The 27,067-nt window shown below is 29.3% G+C and overlaps 1 protein-coding gene across 1 annotated transcript in view; it reads left to right on the forward strand.

Annotated features, from left to right (window-relative positions):
• Nucleotides 1-27,067, forward strand: part of LOC111630601 (transmembrane and TPR repeat-containing protein CG4050-like) — a gene marked incomplete at its 5' end in the record, with an annotated part of 62,578 nt that overhangs the window by 18,811 nt on the left and 16,700 nt on the right. The window contains 6 exons of the mRNA XM_023374721.1: nt 346-465; nt 16,709-16,841; nt 17,073-17,187; nt 23,427-23,547; nt 24,861-25,016; nt 26,007-26,093. Coding sequence (XP_023230489.1) covers nt 346-465; nt 16,709-16,841; nt 17,073-17,187; nt 23,427-23,547; nt 24,861-25,016; nt 26,007-26,093 — 732 coding nt within the window. The remainder of the gene's footprint in view (nt 1-345; nt 466-16,708; nt 16,842-17,072; nt 17,188-23,426; nt 23,548-24,860; nt 25,017-26,006; nt 26,094-27,067) is intronic.

Raw genomic sequence — 27,067 nt, forward strand, 5'->3', positions numbered from 1 at the left:
GTTTAAAGCACATAAAATCATATTAAAATATATACATTTACAAGTATGTACTGTATTTACAGTACATGCATTCGTAAATTTAGATTACTTTTTTCTGTACTATATTAAAAACTAAAATTTATTTGTTTGTAAGCTTAAAATAGATTTTTATTAACCATATATTATTAAAAATGCATTAATAAATAAAATACAGAACCGGGAATGGTAATTTATAATTTAGCCTAGTGACAAGTAGATTCGGAGACAAGTAAATTTGACTTACGTCGCTTTCCTGGAACCAATTACCGACGTAAGGCGAGGTATACCTGTAGTAATAATACAAAAGTAAACAGAAAGCTTTTATAGCATAAGAAAATTTCTAAATATTTTAGTGTTCAGCCAGATGACATTGGTGCTCACATAAATGTTGGGAGAACTTACAATAATTTGAAAATGTATACAGAAGCAGAACAAGCATTTTGGAAAGTATGTGATTTTTATACTTTACTTTAAGTACCCAAATGTTAAGATTATTATTTTAAAAAATAATTGAGCCAGATTTAATGTTAAATAATATCATAATTAGATATGCTTACAATGCACACAAATGTTTTGAGTAAAATAAAAATTTCTAAAATTTATACAAATCATGTAAATAATTTTTGAAATTTATTTACTTACTCTCTTGGAAAAATACTTTAAAATTATTTTAAAATATTTAAATGTTAAATGTTGTTGTTGTCCTACCTATGAATGCAAATTAGTTTGTCTTAAATATGTGGACTTAAAACTTTTAATGTATAATATTTTATTGCTGAGTATATAATCAATTGATTATAAGTATTAACTGTTATTTTACAGATAAAACTTTTATAGGAAACTATGAAAGATAAAAGTTACTGTATATAATAACAATTTTACACTTATTTAATAATTTTTATATACAACAATAACTGTGATATATAACATGTCTTCAAACATTCAGAAATGTTTAAATAATATCAAAAAGTTAGAAATTTATTGAACAAGAAATGGTTTTTGGAACTAACCTATTTTATCTTCAAGTATTAAGAACAAAGAACATAGAATAAACTACAATCAAAATTTAAATTGTAGCATGCTCTCAATGGAATCCAATGACTTTTTAATCAATTGTACAAATGTTCATTGAAATAATTAAAAATAACAATGCAAACACTAATGAATGTGTTGAACTATTTGAGATACCTTTCTCATAATTGGCATATGATTGTATCCATATCTGTAAAAGTAGTGACAGATATATCTATCTAATTAACTAATTGGACTGGTTATAACAATTAACAAGATCATTCACTGTTATAAATAGTTCTCTTATTCTAAATAATATCACATATGAATCTGTTCTCATTACTAAGGTTTCTTTCTACTAAGGGCCAGTTACATGATTTTTAATCTAATGGTTAAATTTGCTTTAATCTTCATAATTACTCTGATGTGTTGTACAAGTGTAAATCTTTGGGAAAAACTGTCAAGTAAATTAACTGCCAATTTTGGTTGGTTAAAATTTATTTTCTAGATTTGCAAAGAATCAAGATGGCTAACTAGTTCTGATTCTGATGTGGATAAATTTTTTAAAAAATATTTAAAGGAAGTTTCTTTAAAATATTCCATCTATATTAGGATAAAGATTAGATCATAGAATATTGTGTAATGATTATAAGTTTTGAGAATTGATTTTGATTTAAAAAGCTACAGTTTTTTATTGTCTGAGTTAAGTCACTCTTTATAATGTGAAATTATTAATTACTAGCTTCATGAATTTACTTGGACTTTGGAGGGGATGGGGATTGGTGAAGTTGGATTGAGAGACTGATAAAAACAATGACCTTGGTAACTAAAATGTACATTTATTGACCTGAATATTTACAATAATGAAACTCCAAAACACAAAAAATTGCTAGGGGTAAAGTTAACAGGCTTTGGGGATTGTGAGATTGAGATCCCACAGTATTTTTACTTTTCCAGCTGTTACATATAAGAGAGAGAAAGTATGGCAATTAGTGAAAAATGACCCCTCCCAGATTTTTACATTTTTAGACTCTGAATCTTGAAATGTTGAGAAATACAAAAAAAATTTGTAATTTCTGTATGTATGGATGTTAGTGTATGTTTATGGGGCACAATTTTGTTTACCCTCTTTAAAGCTTAATAACTGTGCTTTTTATCAAAAGTTTTGAAATTCTGCAGAGAGGTTTGTTTATTAGGGGATTGATGCTATTAAATTTTGGTGAGTAAAGATCAAGGGGTGGGGAGATAGATGGGTCATGTGTATCTCCAATAGGGTCTGATTTAATGACAATTTTACTCATTATTAGCATTTACAATTTTTTATAAAACCCATCCCTATCCTCAAAATTAAGCTATTTGTCATTTTGTAATAGTTAAAAATATAGTTTTTTAAACAAAATATCATAACAGATGTCATCACCAAATGTTGCCAGGAAAGTTAAACAACTCATTGCTGGATTTTTATAGGGTGTTAAAGAATATTTATGCCAAATTTGGTGCAGATATGTTGAATGGTATGGAACTATTTGCCTATTTTGATTGGGAAAAGGCCACATAAAACATATCATGACTGAAAACTTTACTGAGCATAGCATCGGTCATTGAGTTTTGTTCATTGTCATGGCAAATGCCTGGATGATTGGAAATTGAAATTGTTTAATTGTAAAAGGAAAAGTGCTATCACTTGGAGTTAATGGTATTTAAGGAAGCATATGAATTGTTCTGCAGTGTTTATCTGTTAGGATCTCAACATTAATTGTGTTGTTAAGTGTACCACATATAACTAATTAACCAACCCTTTTTGGGGTTTCCATTAACCAACCCTTTTTTGGGGTTGAGGTTCCTGATAAGCATAACTACAGCACCAATCTTTAATATGTGATGGAAGTCCAACCAGCCCTGAAACTCACCTCTCTCAACTTGTTATGTATGTATGTATGTTAGGTAAAAAGTTCTGTACCATTCAAACAGTTCTCCACCTCCAAACACTCATAAAACCTCCTGTTAACTTTATCCTGAGAAGTTTTTCTGTTTTTTTTTTTTTTTTTAGTTTCATTATTGTAAATACTCAGGTTAGTAAATTTACATCTTAGTTACTAAGACCATTGTTTCTATCACTTTCTCCCAACCCAACCGCACTAATTCCAACCCCTCAAAAGCCCAAGCAACATCAGGCACTTCAACTAGTTTCTTCTTTGCATTTCTTAAATTGCAAGTTTATTCAAGATAAAGTTCCTTCTCATTAACTTGTTTATAATGGTCAACAATGTTTGGCAAATAAACCATGTTAAATGTATGAAAAAATAAATTTGATACTTAATTTTATTTTATTTAAATTAATAATGTTAAATAATAATGCAAAAAGTCAAATATTAGAAAAAATAGCAGGAACAGTTAAAAAAAAGAAGTAAATCGCTACGTGGCATGTGAGCACTCAACATGCTTATCCCACAGACTTAATTAACATTGTACACTTGCCACTCTACCATACCAGAACCATTGCACTTTTCTCAAGTTTCTCTTCAGTGGCATCATCTACAGGACAACAGCTTTAATTTGATACTTAAAATATATTTTTAGTCTCAGGCCATTTATTCAAACTGAAACCCTCTTTCAATTAATATACAGATTTTAAAGTACTTATACAGTCAAACACATCTATAATGGAACCTGTATATTGTGAAACCCTGTCATTAACAGAAAATTTTCTTTGGTCTCTTGAATATTTTGCAAAAAGTAATATAAATTAACCTGTTTCCAACAATAATCCAACACAGAAATAGAAAGAAACATTGGGTGGTATAACAGAAAAATTGGTATCTTAATCCAATTTAACATGAATTTAAGAAAAAGTTTACAAGCCTAGCATGTATAAATCACAAAAAAAGTAAAAAAAATACACACATACAATACAGAATAGCAAAATATGACTATTGTATTACATTAATTTTTATTGGAATTTGAACAGAAAGTTTTTGCATATTTTTATTAACAGCTGTTTTTTACTTAACATGTAATTATAAATTATAAAATTTAACACATTATTTCTGATGTGAGATTGCATTCTTTGTTTTGAAGCTTATTTTAAACTTTTTACATCACATTTTGTTTGAATAAAATCAAGTCAAAATGTCTGCAGATAAAATGCGCATTGAGCATATTATGCATGTTTTATAAGTTTCATAAAGGATATCACACTATATAAACAGTAAAAAATACTCATCCTGTATGCTTCTTCACTTCAAATGTGTCAAACGTGGTTTTAGAAGTTTTGTTCAGGAAATTTTGAACTAAAGGATGGGCCCCCAAAAGTTGTTGAAGAGAAATTGTGGGAAGAAATTGTCAAGGCCCAATAGAACCACTGGTTGGCCAAGTGGTTCTGTTCCCTGAACACTGGGAGTTCGATGGTGGGTTCGGATGGGCTGGCCACTTTCTGGGTTTTCTCCAAATCTGAAACACCCGAATAGAGGCCAATTACCCTTAAAAGACCTCCCGATTAGTCCACATGTAATGGCCGTCATAAACATACACAACTACTGTTACATGACAAATACATCACACTTTACCATGCGCCAATATAGCCTAGAAGCTGATATAAGACCACAAGCTACAAGAAATTGTTAAAGATTGACAAAGAGCAACTCATGAATTTGTAACAAATTTTAGTGTGTCAAGGCACGTATCGTTGAAACATTACAGCCACTTGAAATGGTTGTAAAACATGTTGTTTTTGCTTATGAAAAAAATGAATTGAGTATAATTTTGTCAGATGAAGGTAGGCATTTTATTTTATTTTAAATTGGTTACTCATTTTTATCTTAGAGAACTTTTTATGGATGAATGAAAAAATTGAAGTTAAAATAAAAATATTTGTTATTAACTGAAAATTTGTTCTAGTGGGTGTGATTGTTCAGTTGAGGACCAAGGTACCACTATATTTGATTAATGCAATTTTGATATATGTGGTACACATCAAAAAATTTATTAATTGCATTAATCAAGGGATACCTATAGGAGGTAACCTGTATATAGTGGAAACCTGTCTACTATGGAAGAGTTGTTTGGTCCCTTGAGTTCTGTTATAGACAGGTTTGACTGTACAAAGTATTGTAGATAGAATCCACAATATATATATATATATATATATATTGTATATACAGCTCTCCCTTGATAGTCTGACGTTTTGTAATCTGACATGCTCAGTAGTCCGACACACCTCCTGTCAAGGTACTCGTCCCCATTACATGTCTGCTTGCACAGAAGCATGTCGTGATGTGAATCTCCCCACCCAATTCTTACACGATGACACACATTTCGTGTGTTTTTTGTGAGCAGTTCTGTTCGAACAGTTGGAGTAGGGAATATTGTAGGCTACTGCTAGCAAAACAATACCAAATATGTAATCACTTTTGGTAATCTGACACCCCTTTGGTCCCATACCTGTTGGATTATCAAGGGACAGCTGTACTCTAATTTGTCCCACTCTTTTGCTTAATCATCTTTTGCTTCTTTGTTGCTCTTGGTAATAAGAATTTTTTGACTAAATAGTTGATAGCTATCTGATGAGTCAAAGAAACTCATGCAATAAGTGTAGCTTATCTTTTTAGATTAGTGACAAGGACAAATTTATTCCACAGACAGTTCTGTAGTTTATATAATAACTGATGCAAGGCCTTAAATATGCTAGTGAAGAAGTTTTGCTAATTATAATGCACTTAGAACAGCAGAACTGATCTTTCAAAAAATGAATCACAACACATATTCAGTTTGTTATACTGTTTTCATCACTGTCATATGATGTAGGATTCTATAAGTTATATTTCCATATTTATATTTGGTTCCAAGAAATGTTGAAAACTGTTGGAACTGATACATAGAGGAAATTCAAAGTTCGTTGTATATCTTTTCCTTTTTAACATTTTGATATATCATTTTTAAAGAAATTAGTATACATTCCCATATAACATGCATAGATCAACAATATTTCTAATGTTGATATTACTCGATATAACTTAGTCATTCATATTTCTAAATTTGTAATCCATCAAGCATATCTGAGGTGTCATTTCCAATAGTTTTCAAATCCAGAAAAAAAACATTAGGTATGCTTTTTAGTTGGAGGAAGAATAATGGAATGCATATTCCATTATTCTTCCTCCACAGGACAGTAATCAGAACATTTGTGCATTGATACTGTAACGCTTATTGCAAGTATTATTAACAAAGGGAATCATTGGAGTTCTCAAAATATATATTAAATAAGTATTTGGCTATCAATGGAAATAAATAAATTAATACTTTGTATCATGATTTACAATTCAGTCTTAGTTGAAACATTTATATAAAGTACATTTTGATTTTGCAGTTTTTGTTTGCAAATATACTTTAAATATTTTTTCATATTTTGTTTGTTCTCTACTGATTATAATTTAGTATGTACTGAAAATGATAAAAATTTTCAAATGTTGTTAATAATTTTTATTCACTTTCTAAATTTTCTTGAAATTGTTGCTATTTTGCTTTTTATTTATGTAAATTGTTTTTTCTTTGTTTAGTGTTATTTTTATCTGCCATGCTATACATTATATTAATTAAATCTGTAGTTGGTTTTTTTAAGTTCAAAAATATATAATATATCACACAGAGTATAGTTGACCCCCCCTATAACACGAGTTCCTATAGTTTGGATTCCTATATCACGGTGAAAAAATTGCAACAGTATTCGTACAAACATGCTAAAAAAAACTCGTATAATTTGGTAAAATGCCATCGTCGATTCGTGTCGCAACAGGATTGGTTGAATCTAGACCAATAGCAGATATTGCACAAACCATTGAGTTTAAACAAGCAGCAGACCTACTAAAAACCATTTATTATTTAACGTCCATAAAAAATTATATTTATATTAACAATGTCTCCAAAGTTCGGCGAATTTTTTGCAAAAAAAAAATAATTTACCAGGAAGCACACGAGCGCCATTTGATGACAAGCTCCACGACGAAAACAAGCTTAAGCAATGGCGTAGTTGAACGGTGCACACTCGGTAAGTAATCCTACAATTTTTTGTTTATAGCATAGTTTATATGGATTATTCCCAAAAAATTATACGTGTTTTGGAAANTTAACAGGTTGCATGCCACACGTCGGCGTAAACAGACTAACATGGCAGAATTGCAGATGAGTTTCAGTGAGTGTGAGTTCTTTCGCTGTTAAAATAGTGTAAATTTGTAAAAATATTTGCAAGAACTTTGTTTCATCGTAATTTCACAATTTCTACGAAATTCTCCAACAAAATTAATAGTTCACCCGGACAGTGAGTCAATCCCCGGACTGTCCAGATGAAAACCAGATGGGTGGTAACACTCTGCTAGGCAGATCACATTTATATCTTAATACCATACAGGCATGATAAATATGACAGAAAAATGGGAGCTAAAATATCAGCTCCATATTGTAGGTGAGCTGGAGTGTACCATCAGTTGCAGCTGACTTAAATGGATCAAATGATTTATTGGCCCATTTGATCTTAGCAGTGAAAACCACCAATCTAGCTAATATCTAGGATTTTGTATTTGGGATCTGGATGAGAGCCTTAAAAACTTAAATAAAGGCTTGAATTATTAATTTCTGACTTGGGAAATAAGCCTGAAGTAAAAAGAGAATAGTTTCTTAAGAAGAGGTTGAAGCCTTACCACTAGGAAGTATCAAGGAACCCAATTTAGAACAGTTCTAAAATCTTCATGAAACTTTTAGAAACATTAGAAATGTTCAAGCAGAAGTTCCTCTATGAAAATCCTTTTGCCCTTCTAAGTGCTTTCTTATACTGGATGACAGTTTTATGATAGACTTTCCACTCATCAGTACTCTTAACTCAATTAAATAACTTCAGAGTTAAAGATCTCAGAGAGTTCAACTCTCCATTTCACCAAGGAGTTAAATGATGGGTGAACTTTTCTTGAGTGGGATAACTAACGAAGTAGCTCAAGAATGTACTGTTGAACAAAGTCAACAGCCAATTCATTACAATACCTTTTTTGTTAAATCATTTAAAATATAATACACCACATGTGTATAGATTACAAAAACATCAACTTTTTGGCATTGAAAAATTTCAAGCAGTGATTGAATAATCCATTCTTCACAAACTGTTTCATAAATATAAATGCACCTATCAACTACTTACTGGCATATTATCACATAATACTAAACTTTTCACGATAAGTTTGATTTCTTAAAAAACAAATATTCTGATTGTATAAACAAAAAATTCATTTAAGTATTATTAAATCAAATTTATTACTGTGTATTTATTAACCCCTTAACGATCACCTGTAATTAATTATGATGTAATTAAGCATAAAAAATACATAAAAAATACTTAAAACTGAAAAAAAACGAAAGAAATGCGTTAATTTTGAAGAAAAAGGTTCTTCAAATTTTATTTTCCTTTGTCTCGCCATTCTGTGAAATTTAACACCAATGAATCATTGTTTACACAGCTGGATGACTTTGGAGGCAGATTTCCCGGGACATTCTCATACGTATCGGGAGGACAAGGGTTTAAAGTAGGGTGAATATGAGCGACACGTATATTTTTAAATATTTTTAAAAAATTAAGATTTTAATTGTGATTTCCGACCCCCCAAATTAATTAAATTAATATATAAAAAATCGATTAATTAAAAAAATTAAAAAACTATCAGAGGTCGTTTTTGACATCAGAAACTAGCTTTAAATAACTTTACCGAAGGAAAATCCGTGCGCTACAACTTAGGAACCATGAATTAAATTTGATAAAAAAACTCCCATTAAAAAACAATTAAGCTTTAATCGAGCCTTATCCAAGGCTCATTAAAATCGCGATAAAATTTTTTCGCGTGGACAAAATTTTGAAAAAATTTGGGGACCTAAAAAACATTCCAAAAATTGAAAAAAAAAAGTTTGTCAAAAGTGGCCTTAACTACTGAATTTCACGTAACGCTATGTAACCTTGACGAGTTATCTCGTCATTGGGCGTTAATAATAAATTTAAATTTTTATATGGTGCCAATCATAATCCTAAAAGACGCAATCCCAAATGTTGAAATTCTGAAAGATTAAAATCTAAAAAATATAATCCTAGGAAAAATATTAATGTGAACAAAGGGTCGGCATCAGACCAGTGATGCCTATGTCAGGATCGGCAATGACGATTCGTTCGTTCACGCACTAGTGGTCAGATTTGAGAGTTTGACATTCTGAGAGATAATGTGGCCGATAGAAGTGCACACTACTACTGAATTAAAAAATAACTGTTTATTTTTTGTATAATATTAAATTATTTACACATACACATAGGATAACTTAAATAGGATAAAGCTATACAGCATAACATTAAGTATTGAAGTTTATGGGTTCCTAACCAAGAGCGAGAGTTTATATTATTACATGTGAGGTTAAATACAGTAGAGCATCGATTATCCGACTCAATTGGGGACTCAGGTTGGTCGGATAACTGAAAAATCGGATAACCGAAAAGAAGGAAATAAAAATAGTATAGTATATTAGGATATTAGTATATCCCATGTAATTAGTTTATTAGTATATCGCTATTAACCAACTTTGCGTTGAATTTTCATCAATGTTTAGCCTAACAAATTTTTTTTTTTTTAAATAATAATCGTTGCTATTGTATTGTTAAAAATTATTTTAAAATTATTTTATTGCTCACGAAACAAACAACCACTCATAATTAGAAAATTAAGTTTTGTTTAAATATTGGCCTCCCTTCAATGGTCGAGCCGTTGATGCCAGCTAAAACACACAAATATTTAACAAAAATAATATTTAAGTAGCCAAGATATAGCCAAATATTGTAATGCCACATCACTAGCGGACATTTGAAATTTGCCAACTAGAACGGTCAGTTAACCGATGTGATGGTTAATCGGGGGTCGGATAATCGATGCTCTGCTGTACTTTGATTGGTATGTTGATTGATGCTGTGGATCGTCTTGATGAAGGGGTGAAGAGGTTCCTGCTAGATTGGGTAATGTTCCTGGATGGGACAGTTTATAGTCGAATGTCCAGTAGGTAAACACAGCTATGGTTTGCGGTGGTGGTTGAAGGGATCGGCAGTGGAGACAACTGGAATACACTTACACAAGGATAGGGATAGGCGAACTCTCCCATCAATTTCGATGTTCGTCTTTTTATCTTCGGGGTCTTTCCTCTTAATTTCAATGCCTTTTTTTTGTAATGTTAAGTTTTTTGATCAATAGGTGAATTTTGGATGAAAATTCCTGGTGACACATACATTCGGAAGATGTGTCATCTTGGGAAAGGAAGTAGATCTGGGGAAAGATGCAATCACATTCTTTCAGTTTATTTTATTTTATTTATTTATTTTTTGTTGTTGTTGTTGTTGGGAAAATTTTCTTATAGAATATGTGAAATTTAAGTGTTGTTCTTAACAAATTTGATATATTTGGTTGCAGTTAAATAAAATTTTCATCTCATCCAGTCTCTCACAATAATAATAAATCTTTAAAAGACATTTATTTACATTTTGAAATGAAATTTATTTGAGGAACAAACACATGAGAGAACATTTTTTTATCTTCTTTTATACAGTAAAATATTTAATAACAGTAATAGTCAATATGTATGCACTGTGCATAATACACACATATTGAGTATTATTACATTAATACATAGTATATAAATCAAGTATATAGAATTATGAATTATAAAAATCAATGTTTAAAATTTTAAATAGTGAGGAAGGAAATAAAAATAACATATGAAAAAGTATATTATGTGGAAAGATTATGGGCAATCGTGTGGAGGTAGTCCATAAGAGCTGGTCAACTTTCACAATCATTATACTATATTTTGAAGTCTTATTTTGTGATTTTTTTTTCTGCTTTTTTTTCTTTTAGGGCATGAATACACTTATATTCATTTTCTATGTGGCAATGTATTTTTTGAAATTCTTCAATGATTCGATATACACCAAAGTGAGCATTTTCTACTAAATTTTTCCATCTTCTGTTTTAAGCTTTTATGTTGTTTTGGGTATGCAAAAATCCATCTGCATACACTCATATACAGACTACAAATTTTTCATTTGGAATTGAGATTTTAGGCATTTTTGTGATTTGATATTTCAGAATTTCAACATTTGGTGCTATGGCATTTCGGTTTATGTCTTTTGGGATTATGACCCAAATCTATTTTTACAATATATTCATGTACTGACTATCCTTTTATTATGGAATTAGCTAAGTTTCTTAGAAAATTATCAGTCTCAGATTGATGTAATATTACTTGTTTCTATATCTTCTATTGTGCTATTAATTTAAATAATATTTAATCTGTTTATCATAAACATAGTATTGCTAAATAATTTGAACTAGTGATTTTTATCATATATGTATATAATAATATAAATAAAAATTATATATTTTTTTATGAGCACTTCAACAGCATGCTATTTAAAAAATTTCAGTACTCATTATTAATTAAATGATTAAATGTAATTGTGACATGGATAAAATAAAATTTTTTAGATAAAAAATATTTTATGATAATTCATATTTAATTATAAAATACATTTTGCTGCTTTAGAATAATTCTGAAATTCAAAAATATCTTTATGAATAACATTTACTTCATTACTCTCAAAATATTTCATAATATATTGGTTGAAAGTTCATTCAGTTTTTAGAAAGAAATAAAATATACTATTTTGAAATAAATAAAAACGTTTAATCCATAATGTATTTACCCTTCTGTTCAATAACCTTATGCCACCTGACGGGTAGTTTCATAATTCTGTCTGTGTAGAATTGGGTGGGTTTCTGATTGAAGAAATTATCAATGTGATTTTTGATACCTTCTAGAGATTGAAATTCTATGCCATTTAAATTATTCTGCATTGAATGAAAAAGATGATAGTCTGAGGGAGCAATATCTGGAGAATATGCAGGATGACTCAAAACATCCCAGTTAGTCTAGAAGTTTTTGGTGCATGTTTAACGATATGTGCTGTCTTGCATTATCATGATGGAATACCATTCCCAATTTGCAAGTTCTGGACATTTTTGATGCACTGCAGCCTATAGTTCATCCAGTTGGAGACAATATTTATTGGAATTAATTGTTTGGTTGTTGGGTAAAGCTCGTAATAAAGAACCCCTTTCCAGTCCCACCAAACTGAAACCATTACTTTTCTGGGATGCAAACCAGCTTTAGAGCTGCCGCAAACTACAGGATGTGGGAGCTAGCGTACGCTCACTCGCGCTCTTAAGCCCCGCCTTTTTTCCCATGATGCTATGAGCCATTTTTCTAGGTAAGCTACGCGGGCACGAAGCAGCCGCAAACTACACAACGTTTGCTCGCGTAACGTAGTCCACATGACGTGGATTCTGTGGATTCCACAGATGTAGATTGGCTATAGAACAAGATTTTATTATAACCTACACTTGTAATCAGTCAGTTTTCGTTTCGAACTTTGAAACAGCATGGAAAAAACATGTTTACTAGTTAAGCCTTACTAGGCTTAACTAGCCAAAAACTATTTATACTGTATATTACTATTTACATACAACGGTTATACTATTTTCTTTTCAATACTAAATGTATTAATCATGTAATTTACGTACATCGATAAAATTCTATTATTTCTTTTTCGATATGTGACATGTTTATGTAGTCATCCATCTTTCCCGCTCTCTGTTGCTAGCGTAAATGCTCTAGTTGTTGAATTCTGTGAACAGCGAGCGTACTCTCGCATCGTTGCGCTAGCGAAGGAAAAACCACGCGGGCAAGAAGAAAGGGGCGGAGCCTTCGACATCATCGGTTGTGCTAGCGCATGTTTGCTAGCGTTTTGCTCTCGCAAAGTGCTAGTTTGCGGCGGCTCTTAGGTTGTGGCACTGGAGGATCACCTGGCTTACTTCAAGATCTCTTGCGTTGAATATTGTTGTAAATTTTTCATCACCTGCTATTAATCGCTTTAAAAAGGGATCATCTTCATTGCGTTTTAAGAGTGAATCACATACAGAAACACACTCAATAAGGTTTCATTCACTTAACTTATGGGGAACCCAAACATCATAATGGGAAGTGTATCCAAGGCTAGCCAAATGTCTGACAACAGATGTTTGGGATATTTTTAAGATGTCGGCTATCTCTCGTGTTGTTTTATGCCAATCGTTTTGAATTAAAGCCATTATGGACTCATCTTCTATGGTTGAAGGTCGTCCTGACCGAGGTGCATCTTCGAGAGAAAAATCTCCCTCCCTGAATTTTGAAAACCATTTCTGGCATGTTCAATCAGTAACTGCATTCTTCCCATATACAGCACATATTTTTTTTTTGAGTTTTTGTTGCACTTTTTTATTTTCAGAAATAATAGAGCAGTAGATGTCGAAAATGCACCTTCTTATCTTCCATTTTAATGTTTTTTTTTCTTAAAAGTTAACAAAATTTTAAAAAATAGCTGTAATTAAACTTACATAATAAATATGCAGATATTCGTAATGTCAACCTGAACAGGTTAAAACTTGATAAGCACAACAGAGGTGCCACAGATGAGCAATTATGTACATACCCGAACAAACTTTTGGTTCAACCCAATACATGCATATCATGTGATATTTTCTGAATTGCAGAAAGATAAAAATAAAACAATTTGAAAAAGTTTTGGTATATCTACATTAGAGATTACCTGATACAGCTAAAATTATAAGAAATTAAATCAGTTGACTGTACTGTTATCAAGGTTTACTGTATATTTACAGTACCCCTTGTATTTACAATTGTATTGATGTAAGAAGAAAATTTTTAAACATTTCAATTTTTAATTTTGAAATTTGATATAAAATTGATTTATTTCTTGAACATTTCTAAATTGTAAGAAAAAGTGGAAAACAATAAATGACTATTAGAATAAGAACAGTTGCAATTATTAGAAATAAACTGACCTGTCAAAATTAATTAATTTAATTTCTTCCATGAAATTATGTCAATTCTAACCAAAAATAATTTTATTAGCAAATATTTCAATGTAATGTTTGAAGTAACATAGNGATTCTACCTGCTTGACTGGAGTCACCTTAATTTCATATTTCTTTCAAAATTAGATAAAAAATTGTCTGAAAGCACCTATCTTCAAAGTTTATCATTCTAATTTTTAAACATTGACCTGCTGGAAAGAATTATTGGAACTCTACAGCTCTTAAATTTTAGTGATTCTGTTTGTCATGTAAGAAGTTTGTTTCTCAAAAATATTCAAGAGAATTTTTGAATTTCACTGCATTGTCACATTTTCTTCTGGACAATCCACTTTCAATTCCATGCTGGCAACAAAGTTTCAACATCTTTGATGTTAATAACTTTCCTTTATCTGCTTTTTTCCCTTACAGCATCATCATATTTTGTACACTATTAAATTGCAGGCTGCATTTCCCTTTCCCTATTGTTTTTCTTTGTTATGTTCCTTTATATCTGCACAATTCTCCTTTTGTTGCTGCTTTGTAATATGCTTCCTGTGTCTCCTTTTCACTTTCCAGGGCTCTGTTATATATAAAAGAGGAGAAAGTATTGCAATTGGTCAAAAAATGACCCACCCAAGATTTTTACATTTTTGGACTCTTGACCTTGAAATGTTGAAAAATGTGAAAAAATTCTGGTGAGTTTTCTGTGTGTCATGATTTTGTTCACCCTCTTTGAGGCTTAGCCAAATAACTTCTGTGCTTTTTGTTGAAAATTTCTGAAATTTTGCAGGAAGATTTGTGTATTGGGGGCATTAATGCTATTAAATTTTGGTAGTTAAAGGTCGACGGGGTGGGGAAGTAGAGGGAGGTCATGTCTCATATCTTCATTGTTATTAGAATTTACAATTTTTTATAAAACATCCCTTTTCTCAAAATTAAGCTTTTTGCCATTTTATAATAAGTAAAAATACAAGTTTGTTTAATAAAATATGATAACAGATGGTGTCACCAAAATTTTAAATGTTGCCGGAAAAGTTGAGCAACTTGTTGCTGGAGTTTTAGTACTAGTACAGTCGACCCCCTATAACACGGGTTCCTATAGTTCAGATTCCTATATGATGGCAAAAAAATTGCGACAGTATCCATACAAACATGGTAAAAAAACTCCTATAATTCGGTAAAACATCATCGGGCAGCCGAACTACTTTCCGCCGTCCAGCGCCACACTACAGAGAGTTTAGGCGGGTAAATTGAGTTTACTATCGTCTGTACAGTATTATATATAAATTGTATATAAATTAGGTACTGTACAGTACATATAATTATATATAAATTAGGTACTGTATATATAATTATATATTAATTAACTTAATTTATTGTAACTTTATTATAATTATATATATACTTTCCACCGTCCAGCGTCACGCTACGGAGAGTTTAGGCGGATAAGTTGAGTTTATTATCGTCTGTACAGTATGTAAATTAGGTACCATAAGTCTAATACAGTACTAATTTTATACATTTATTGTGAAAGAAACATTTCTTATTCAACAGCCATAAAAATTATTTATATTAATGATGTCTCCAAAGTTCAACGAAGTTTTCGCAGAAAAATAACTTATCAGAAATCGCGGCCGCCGTTTGGTGCACTGCTCCGCGACGAAAACAAGCTTAAGCAATGGCAACGTTGAACGGTGCATACTCGGTAAGTAATCCTACAATTTTTTGTTTATAGCATAGTTTATATGGATTATTCCCAAAAAATTATACGTGTTTTGGAAATGTTGAGTTGAATTAGTCTAGGAATCAATTAATTTTATGGAAAAAAATCTTTCAAACAGCCATAGTCCGTAAACTTCACACATGTCGGGCTGTGATTGCAATTGTTGTTTTAGGAGACCTAAAACAACAATTTCATAAAAAACTTAACATATCTACCGTGTTATAAGGGGGTTGACTGTATTTGCTATACACCCTTATACTTTTCCTTATTTCTATTTTTTTTTTTTTTTTTTTTTTTTTTTTTTTTTTTTTTTTTTTTTTTTTTTTTTTTTTTTTTTTTTTTTTTTTTTTTTTTTATTTATTTCAGAGTCTCAAATACCATTTTATTTTTTCTAATGACAATTTTTTCCTACTTTTCTTAGTCATTTTCAAAAGAGAGGTATTTTTTCTATTTTATTAATTAATTAAGTGGGTCAAAACTCATTTACCTGTTATACTCCAGATTTCATTCTCAGTTTGGGNTTCTAATGACAATTTTTTCCTACTTTTCTTAGTCATTTTCAAAAGAGAGGTATTTTTTCTATTTTATTAATTAATTAAGTGGGTCAAAACTCATTTACCTGTTATACTCCAGATTTCATTCTCAGTTTGGGTTTTTCAACTTCTTCAACCATCTTAGTAACTTATCATATAGAACACTGCATTAATAAATGCAAAATCTTTAATCACCTTAATTTTTTCCTTTACATGTTTTTCTTGTGCTGTGACAGTAATCATATGATCACTAATGTCTTAAAGCTAGCTCTAGTGTATTGCCTTGGATCACATGAATCTAAAGGGGGGATGTAAATTAGCTTAAATGTTTCCTTAAGATAAACTTTTGCATATACTATTGCATTTATAATGTTTTGTATATGCATTTTTTTCAATCAACACATCTAAAAAAGTATACTTGTTTTTCTAATTTTTGAACTTCACAGTGTCAAACTTTCATGAGAGTGTTATGTAGGAGCAATAAGAAGAGGATTGTGCAGAGGTTAAAGGAACATACAAAAGAGAAGGAAAATACAGTCCTTAGTTTAACAATGTTGGAAGATGATCCTGCAGATATTAGTAAAGCAAAAGTTATATGGGATGTTTAAGGGTGACAATTTGTTTATGGTGGAAAAAGCTGATAAAGGGAAGTTATTCACATCAAAGATGTGAAACTTTGTTGCTAGCATGGAAGTGGGTGTTCAGAATAAGAGGTGTTGCAATGAAATTTAAAAACACTTCTGAATGTTTTTAAGAAATTAAATCAAGTTATATGAAAAATAGAATTCCTGAAATTTGAATGAGTTGTAGAATTTCAAGAATTCTTTCTAGTTGGTCAATATTTAAGAATGAGAATGCTAAACTCTGAAGGTGGATTTAAAAAAAACTGTGAAAAGTCCTATACTTTATTTACTAAAAATGGAGAGTAATATACAAACAAATTAAAACATTTATTTGTTCATTATAACTAAATTGCATACATACAAGCAATATTTAACCACTTGCCGTATCATTGTTTTTAAAGGAATTTTTAATTGAACATAAAAAATACTTAAAACTGAAAAAAAACCGAAAGAAATGCATTAATTTTGAAGAAAAAGCTTCAAAGTTTAACTTCCTTTGTCTTGCCTTTCTGCGAAATTTGACACTGATGAGTCATTGTTTACACAGCTGGATGACCTTGAGAACATCTGGTGTTGGATTTCCCGGGACATTCTCATAGATGTCTCGGGAGGACAAGGGTTTAAAGTAGAGTGAATACTAGCTGGCGGTATATTTTTAAATATTTTTAAAAAATTAAAATTTTAATTGCGGTTTCCGACTTCCCCAATTTAATTAAAGTTATATATAATAAAATATATTAATTAAAAGAATTAAAAATTATTGGAAGTCGTTTTTGACATCAGAAAGTATTTTTAAATAACTTTACTGAAGTCAAATCCGGTCACTACAACTTTAGAACGATTAATTAAATTTGATTTAAAAAATCGCATTAAAAAACAATTAAGCGTTAATCGCGCATCATTAAAGGTTGATTAAAATCGCGATAAAATTTTTTTGCGCGGGTAAAAATTTTTGAAAAAATTTGGAGACTTAAAAACATTCCAAAAATTAAAAAAAATTGGGGGGCCGAAAGGACCACATTTTCTGTAACGCTATGTAACATGCCCGAGTTAACTCGGGTCTGGGCGTTAACGGTTATTAATATTAAAAATATCATTAATACTATTGATGTAAACATAAAAATGTTAAAATAAAGTAAATCTCAGCGTTTTGACACATTATTTGAAGGATGCTTTGTCATCAGTTTTAGTTTGCATTGTAATTCACTATTGTCAAATTACCATTTGGCAAGTTTAAATTCTATTGTCAAATTTTTTCAATTTTTATTTTTAGTAATCCTTATAAAAATACTTAATGTATTTTAACTGTTTATTGGAAGTCTCCTACAAGGGAGGGTTCTCTCATATCAGTTTTACATTTTAATAAACTATATATCATTTGATAGAGGGGAAAAAATAAGAAGACCCATATTTTTTCTTTTATCTGTGAAGTCAGCCATTCATGAGAAATCTGGTTCTGAAATGTTCCAATGTAATTTATGTAGAAATAGGAATGTTGCTAACTGGATAAATATCTGCCTTTCTAAAATTATTGATGAAAAAATAATTATTTTACAAGATTTGTGGACTGGACAATAGAATAATGCATTATACACTGAAAATTTGCTTTATGGAAAGAAAGCATGCATTTTCACCATCCTGACAAAATCAATAAAGTATGTACAGCCTCTAGATGTTTTTCTTTAGGCAACTCAAGATTATAACAAGATCATATGAAACTATAAATAAAAGTTGATAATGTGACCATTATTAAATTAAATAACAAAATCTGTTTTAAAGCTCTTATCATTTATGTATAACCAATTATGTGCTTATGTTTTTAAACACATGTTAATATTACAAATGCTTTATTGTAGTAAAAAAAAAATCTTGTTACAGGGGGTTAGCATTAGAGATGTACAAAAAGATAATTAATACTTATTTAAACATTTTTTTAAATATTTGGTTACATAATTTTTGATAAACATAACATGTTAATCATTCAATTTACAACATCATATTTCAAAATTTTTAAAATATGAACAAAAAAGTTATGAATATTATACATTTTACATAACGGAATTTNGTTAGCATTAGAGATTTACAAAAAGATAATTAATACTTATTTAAACATTTTTTAAATATTTGGTTACATAATTTTTGATAAACATAACATATTAAATCATTCAATTTACAACATCATATTTCAAAATTTTTAAAATATGAACAAAAAAGTTATGAATATTATACATTTTACATAACGGAATTTTTTCTAGATTAGTTCTGAGATGTGAAATAATTTAATATACAAATGCTTTATTGTAGTAAGAAAAAATCTTGTTACAGGGGGGTTAGCATTAGAGATGTACAAAAAGATAATTAATACTTATTTAAACATTTTTTTAAATATTTGGTTACATAATTTTTGATAAACATAACATGTTAATCATTCAATTTACAACATCATATTTCAAAATTTTTAAAATATGAACAAAAAAGTTATGAATATTATACATTTTACATAACGGAATTTTTTCTAGATTAGTTCTGAAATTTTCTTCTTGACTTAAATCAAAAATTTCTTTTAATTTAAATTTACATTGCGCTTCTTCAATCTTTGGACACTCAATAAGAATATGGTAAATATTAAAAAATTCAGACTTGCACCAGTAGCATTTCTTGGAAAAATCAATATATACATTGCCAATCAGTAACGAATTGTAATTAAGACGTATCTGAATCAGCGTGCGCTTAATATTTAAATTAGTATTTGTTGTAATAATATTCGAACTTGATGGAAAATGTAACATATTTTGATACCAATAGTGATATGTCGAATTTAAAATGGAATCTTGATCCTTGATAACAGATTGAGATAAAGCAGAATTCATCATTAAGGAGTATGCGTGTTTACAGTTGTCTTCGGTTGAATTGAGTAATAAAGTAGAAATTCCATAAGATTGTATTATTTTAACGAATTTTTGATACCACGAAACATTTTTAGTTGATAGGCTTCCATTTTGGTTGCTTATTAATTGAAATAGAAATTTAATATTATCGTCATCAGTATTTAATATGCGAAGATAAAATTTGAATAAACGTTTCAAAAAAAATGGAAAAAGTTGGAATCTATTAGTCTCTGATCTAATTGCATAACCTGGAACCGTGCGTTCAATATGAAGTACTTTACGCAGAAAAATGATATGGAATTTTTCCAAATATTTATAATAGTCTAATGCCCAAACAGGACTGGCATAAAAAAATACTGGAGCAATAAATGAATGAAACATTTTCAAATGAATTTTTAGGTTGGAAATCCTTAGCTTAGATGATAAATAAATAACATTATTTATAAGTTGATTAATTTTACTAGTAAGATAATTTAAATGGTATTGAAATTGGCCGTTCCAGTTAAAGTATATTCCCAAATATTTTATTTGATTTACTACTTCAATCGGTTTATTATTTAGATAAAACTTTTTTTCTTGATTAGATATTTTCACATTATTTCTAAATATAAGAATTTTTGATTTGTCAATATTTATAGATAAAAAAATAGATTTTAAATAATCATTAAGTGCATTAATTTTACGTTGTAGAATAATCCGAGTTGGGGCTAACAAAACAAGATCGTCTGCATATAAAATATAATGATAAGTACGGCCATTTATAAGAATTCCTTCATTTTCATTTGTATATAAATCATCAATCTCTCTTATGTAAAAATTAAATAAATGAGGCGATAAAGGTTCTCCTTGGAGTATTCCACGATGTATTTTTAAATTCGGAAATATGTGATTATTATGAACTATATTAACTGTATATGATAAAAATAAATTTTCAATTGAATTGCAGAATTTAGATCCAGCTCCTTTCTTTTTTAATTTATATATCAAAGTAGGAACATGCACGGAGTCGAAAGCTTTAGATATATCGATGAATGCCGAGAATATTTTTCTACGTTTTTTGTGAAGGTATATTTGAATAATTAAAGTCAATAGGAATATTGACAACTCAGTACCTTTTGATTTGGAGAATGCATATTGGAATTTCGAATTTAAATCCTGCTCAGAGATCCAGTTTTGAAAACGAGTAGTGAGTATTGCGGTAAAACACTTCCTAATTACAGATAATAAAGCAATAGGGCGGTAATTGTTAGGTTCTGATCGGTTTCCCTTTTTATAAATCATAAGAATTTTCGCTAATTTCCAAGATTTTGGGTAAATGGAATCATTATAAAAATGGTTGTAGAGATCAAGAAGAACTTGCCTACCCGCTGGCGGAAGAAGTTTAATAAATTTAGTGGTAATTAAATCCATTCCAGGAGCTTTATTCGTTTTTAAATTCCGAATTGATAAATCCAGTTCTTCAGAAGATATTGGGATATCTAAAATTTCGTTATAGGAAATTTTTATATCAGGCATAGGAGAAACTGTAATTTCTGTAAATCTGTTAAAAAAGCTAGCCCATTTAGGAAAATCTATTTGAATTGACTGATCATAGTTCGAACATCGTAATTTCTTAATCGTGGTCCATAAAAGTTCATTAGTTTTATTTTCTAAGATTTTTTGTTGAATTTTTTTATAATAATTTGATTTCTTTGCTTTTAATAAATTGAAATACGAATTTTTGGCTTGACGATATTGTCTGAATGCCGTTGATGTAGATAATTTTCTAAACTGGTGTAATGCTTTAGTTTTTTTCATTCTTAAATTCATACAATCCAAATCATACCATGGGTTTTTTGGTCCTAGTAATTTCGAATTTCTGTTCTTTCGTGTTTTAACATAATCTTTTATTATATTTACAAACTTAGTATATTTTTCGATCTCTTCAGTTAATCTCTCATCCAATAAGCAACTCATTCTATCACTGATTTGTTCTTGGAATCGTTGATATTGGTAGACAGTTATCTGATACTTCGGTATAACATAATCAATATGACACGATTCTTTCAATCCAAAGTAAGAACTAACAGGAAAATGGTCCGATAAATCACAATTTAATACTTGAATTTCCGAGCATAAATCTACTAAAAATTCTGAACATATAAACAAATCTATTGTAGAGCTTCCCGAAGTGGCTACGCAAGTAAATTCAGAAGGATAGTCCTTTTCAATTCTACCATTAAGAATATATAGTTGAGCTTGAGTCGTTAATTTTAGAAGATCATGACCCATTTTATTCTGTTTAACATCTTTGGATTTACGAATGTTTTGAATTTTTACGTTCGGACCTTTATATATCAAATCCATGGACTGTGCAATACGAGCATTTAAATCTCCAGTTATAATAACATAAGGAAAAATATTTCTCAAAGTTTCGTATGTACGAAATACTTCAAATAGTATTTGCTGTTGCTCGGGAGGAACATATACCAGTATTATAACCAGAATTTTATTTTTCAGGTTGTTTATTTCTAGCTTATTAATCAATAAATGAACAATGAACAATAATATAATTATTTCTTTTTTGGGTATATATAATTTCTCCCATCTTTTTTTTTAATTATTAAACCTAGGCCACCAAAAGGACGACCCAGTCCTGTTGGTTTTTGAGCTAGCAGCGTAATTATGTGATAATTTTCACTGTGTTTAATCAGTAATTCAGAAGATGAAGTCATCCAAGTTTCTGTTATAGCTAATATGTCAGAATTCTTCATCAAATTCATAAATTCACTAGTAAAAATTTTCCGCTTAAGACCTTGAGAGTTCCAATTAATTATTACAAAATGGGAGATTTTTTGATTGGACGTAATATCGTGTAAACTTTCATTATTATTATATACAGCAGGCAAAGGACTTAATAGTTGAGTCTTCACAGAACGTAAGTCTTGCATAGGAGTATTTAAATTGATCATATGTCATTGTGAAGTATTCTCGGAAGTAGAAAACGGGGTAAAAGAATCCAAGTATACCAGCCCCTCCAACACATAGCTATACGTCAAAGAATGATTGCCCAACAGTATAGTGTCACCTCGGAGTTTTGGATATTTACCTGCTTTCCTTAACTCGCTTAAAAAAGGAATTAATTGTTTACGTCTTAATCTAGATCTTTTAATAAGGTCCTGTGAGATTTGAGTTTCTTTCCATACGTTCGACAGGTTTTGCTGTTTCATTTTTATAAAACTCGAATATATGTAATCTCTTATTTGAGTATTTTTAATAATTAATTTAATTGTTGGATACTGTGATTTAGTTATTGGAATAATCGCTATTATATCATCCATTGTAACTTCATGTAATTCTAATGATTCATTAATAAGATTAAACACTTCTAGCTTGGTAGGACTAGTTTTACTGGGATATCTATATAACATTATATTATTGCGATGTTGCGCATTAACCATATTGTCCATTCGATATTGCATACTTTCATTTTCTATTTTCAAATTAGCAATCTGTTGTTCAAGATTAATTATTTGGCTATTCATTTTTTGATTCTGATCTTTAGTTTCTTGAATACTATTACGAATCTGGTCCAGATCTTCTTTGATAATAGTCATTTGATTTAATATTCTCGTGTTAGAAACATTAATTAAATCAGAAATTTTATTCCATAGTGTTATACTTGATATATCAGATGAATTTTTTCCTGGTGAAGAAGATAAAAGATCAAATGGCTCACCTGATAGTTGTGAACTTAGAAGTGAAGTTTCAGGGTTCAAACCTGCATTTGCAGAGGTTGGTTCAGGAGAAGTTCTTTCGACGTATGAATTGTAATCAGTAATTAACCTGGAATTAGTGGTCGAAGCAGTTTCCTTTCCACTAGCCGATTTTGACCTTTGACGTGGTGGTCTTCCTCTTTTAGTTGGCGTGCGTTGCATATTAATTATGTTGATAGATTTTCCAACACTAATAATGTTAGCACACAGCACAAACAAAAAAGTTTAACTTAAAATTATTTGACAGGATACGTTCTATACCTGTATTTGAGGTGAGTAAAAAAACGCGCCAGCAGCTTCGGCAGACAGAAGCGCCCCCCAACACATGTTAATATACGCATGGCAGAAGTTAGACTATGAAACAGAAGAGAACATTATATGTTTTTCTAATATTAGCAACATAAATTTTGCATTTCTTGACACAAAATCTTTATTAGAAGACTGCCATAGAAATGCCTTTATTTCATGTACTCATTGTAAACAGTTAATTTGTATTTGTATTTTTCATTTTTCATTTAATTTACATTAAACCATAAATAAGTAAAACCTTAAGTAGAATCAATATATAATGTGACAGGAATCGATTCCTCAATATGCCCAGTGTAGCCACAATTCTACCACTGCTTCATCAGCATCATGTTTCTATATGAATTACTGAACATTATAACATTTTAGAACCCTATTTGTCATTCATGAGCAGTTAACTTGACAAATAAAAGAAAAAAAACTGGTTGTCTTATTTTTTCTCCTCTATCAAATTATATAATTTTATTAAAATATAAGATGACATGAGAAAACTCTTTTTTGTCAGTACAGTATAAATTAATGTTAACAATTCAGTATTAAGTAAGAAAGATTATATGTATATAAAACACTAGTTTTATGAATGAATGTATAAATAAAATATGTTGATATTATATTGGACATGTCACTTTGTATTATTATGTTACTTGCTGTCAAGTAGCAAAAAAAAAAAAAATTATTAGCAAGTAAAAAATTTCCAAATTTAAATATTTATATATTATTGTAATAGTTTGATGCATGAAATGATTTATTAATTTATTTATTAATTTTAGTTGTTTTTGGTGATATGAGATGTATACTATTCTGTTATGTAAAGATTATTGCATAAGTAAATTTAACAAGGAAAAATATCTAAAATGAAATATGTTTTTTAAATTAGTGATTATTTTCTACATCTTTGACTTGAGAAGAAGTCTGCATTAAGTTTCTTACATTCATAATGAAAATTATTTAAATTCACAGCTTTTGGTGATAGTTAAAATATTTTTTTTTCAGAGAGAGAGAGAGAGTTTTTAGAATATAGTTTAGATTTTTTTTTCCTTCAGACACTCAATATTTAGGGACAATATATACTGTGATAATGACCTGTTTTATTTTATTTTTTTTTCTAGAACTCAAGAAGCTCAGGAAGTTTATGAAAGAGCTTTGCAGTTTGACAATACCAATCCAGATATCTATTATAATGTAAGCAAGTTACAAATAACATGTTTCATTCATATATCTTAAATAATAATAATTTCTTATAATAAAAATGTATCAAATTATGATTTATAATTTTATTATTTATAATATGTAAGAAGAATTTTTTTTCAAAATAACTACAGTATAGTTATTTATTTGAACTGAAAAATTAATTTTCATTATCTATATTTTTAGTTTTTCATAGAGACATATTAATTTCTATTATTATGCAGATATCATTATTACTGAGGTTTTATTTTTTATTAAATTATAACATTTGCAATTTTATTAAAAGATTTGGCAGTTAAGTTAAAAAAAAACCACATAGAGACAGTGTTTAGTGTATTTGTGCATCTGACTGAATTAATTGCTCTTCTTTTAAAGTTCTTTTAACTTAATTCATGTGTAGCATTTTTGTGTAGTTAGAGATGATAAATGTTGCAAATTACTGTCACTATTTTTATTTCTTGGGCAAAGAAGAAACATTAAATTTTGTAAGAAAACTTGAATATAAATACAGTTAGAATCTATGAATTGATAAAATAAATAAATATGTGATAATAGTGATGTCTGTTGTTTATATATTTTTTGGTAATCTATGACATTTTGAGACAATAATGATAACTTACACTATGAGCAACCTATAACAGTTTGAATTTTAAATAGATAGAAAAAGCTTGTTTGTCTCTCTTTATTAAAATATTTTTTAGATGATAGAAGAATTATGATTATGATCTCAGTTTTGAAAAATGGTGGTTTTTCTTTATCATTACAAAATCAAATTTTATTGTATATTGAAATGTGAAAGATTAAAGCTTTAAGCAAAGCATGGGATTGCAAAACTAAGCTATTTTTTATAATTTAATGTTGAAATTCAATATTTTCAATCTAAGAACTCGCTTAAAGAAAAAACCAGCATACATAAAATTGTTATCAATTTAAAATATGTTTAAATGTGTTTATATTAATAAATATTTATTTATATGTTTATAGTTGGGAGTAGTTTTCTTGGAACTAGGAAAAGCATCACAAGCATTATTATATTTTGATAAAGCTTTAGAAATTAATCCTGAACATGAAGTAAGTTTTTTTACTTTTTTCCCTTTATTTTAAAATTACATTTATAATTATTATGATGATTATTGCTCTGTTATAATTACAGAATAAAAAATAGCATTATAAATGTAATTTTTTTATTTTAATAAACATTATCTATTCAAAAAGATTTAGTTAATTCTTTACATAGTTACAAAAGTCAAAGAAGTAATTATACACAATCAGTGGGAATATATTACTATTGGAAAGACAATACTTTTATTTTTATTTTTTATTTTGATTAAATTCATAAAACATCATGTTGATGCTGAAGCAGTTGTTGACTTTATTTCTAATTTGAGTTATATTATTTGCTTATTAAATATTCACTTTTTAGCTTTAACAATGTATTAGTTTCTGGTATACAGATGAGTCTAACTCATTAAGCCAGTTTTCCTTAAAGAGGGGGAGATGGAATTTCACTTTTTTACAGTTTACATGTTATTCTCTGGAACTGGATGGCTTAGATTTATCTATAGTTGATGTAGGAAGTACATTTAATGAAAAGGTTATCATTTTCACTGTTGACTTGCAATGTATAATACAGTAGCCCCTCATTATATCGTGGATTTGGATATATTATGCTTTCTTTGGTTTCCAAATTTTAAAAGCACTCAAGTCAATAAATTTTAAAGTATCAATTGCCATTGAATTACTTTTTGCAATGAAATATGGTATTTTATTCTTACCATTGTTTTTGAAACTGCCACTGCAGGTGAAACAATAAATTCATCAAGATAAATTCATAAGCAAAACAGGTGAACAGATCAATTTTCATTTATGTTTCCTTTTGATATTAAAAGTTGTTTATTTATTGGCTTTAAGACTGTCTCCTCATTTACAATTTTCTGTGAATTCAAAATTTCACACCTTTATGTGAATTGACAGTACAATAATACCTTGACTTACACTACCCTGACTTACGCGAACCCGGAGTTATGCGATTTTCAAATCTTGTC

The sequence above is a fragment of the Centruroides sculpturatus genome, unplaced genomic scaffold (assembly GCF_000671375.1).
Source record: "Centruroides sculpturatus isolate CEXI.00-Female unplaced genomic scaffold, Cexi_2.0 scaffold603, whole genome shotgun sequence".
Lineage (NCBI taxonomy): Eukaryota > Metazoa > Arthropoda > Arachnida > Scorpiones > Buthidae > Centruroides > Centruroides sculpturatus.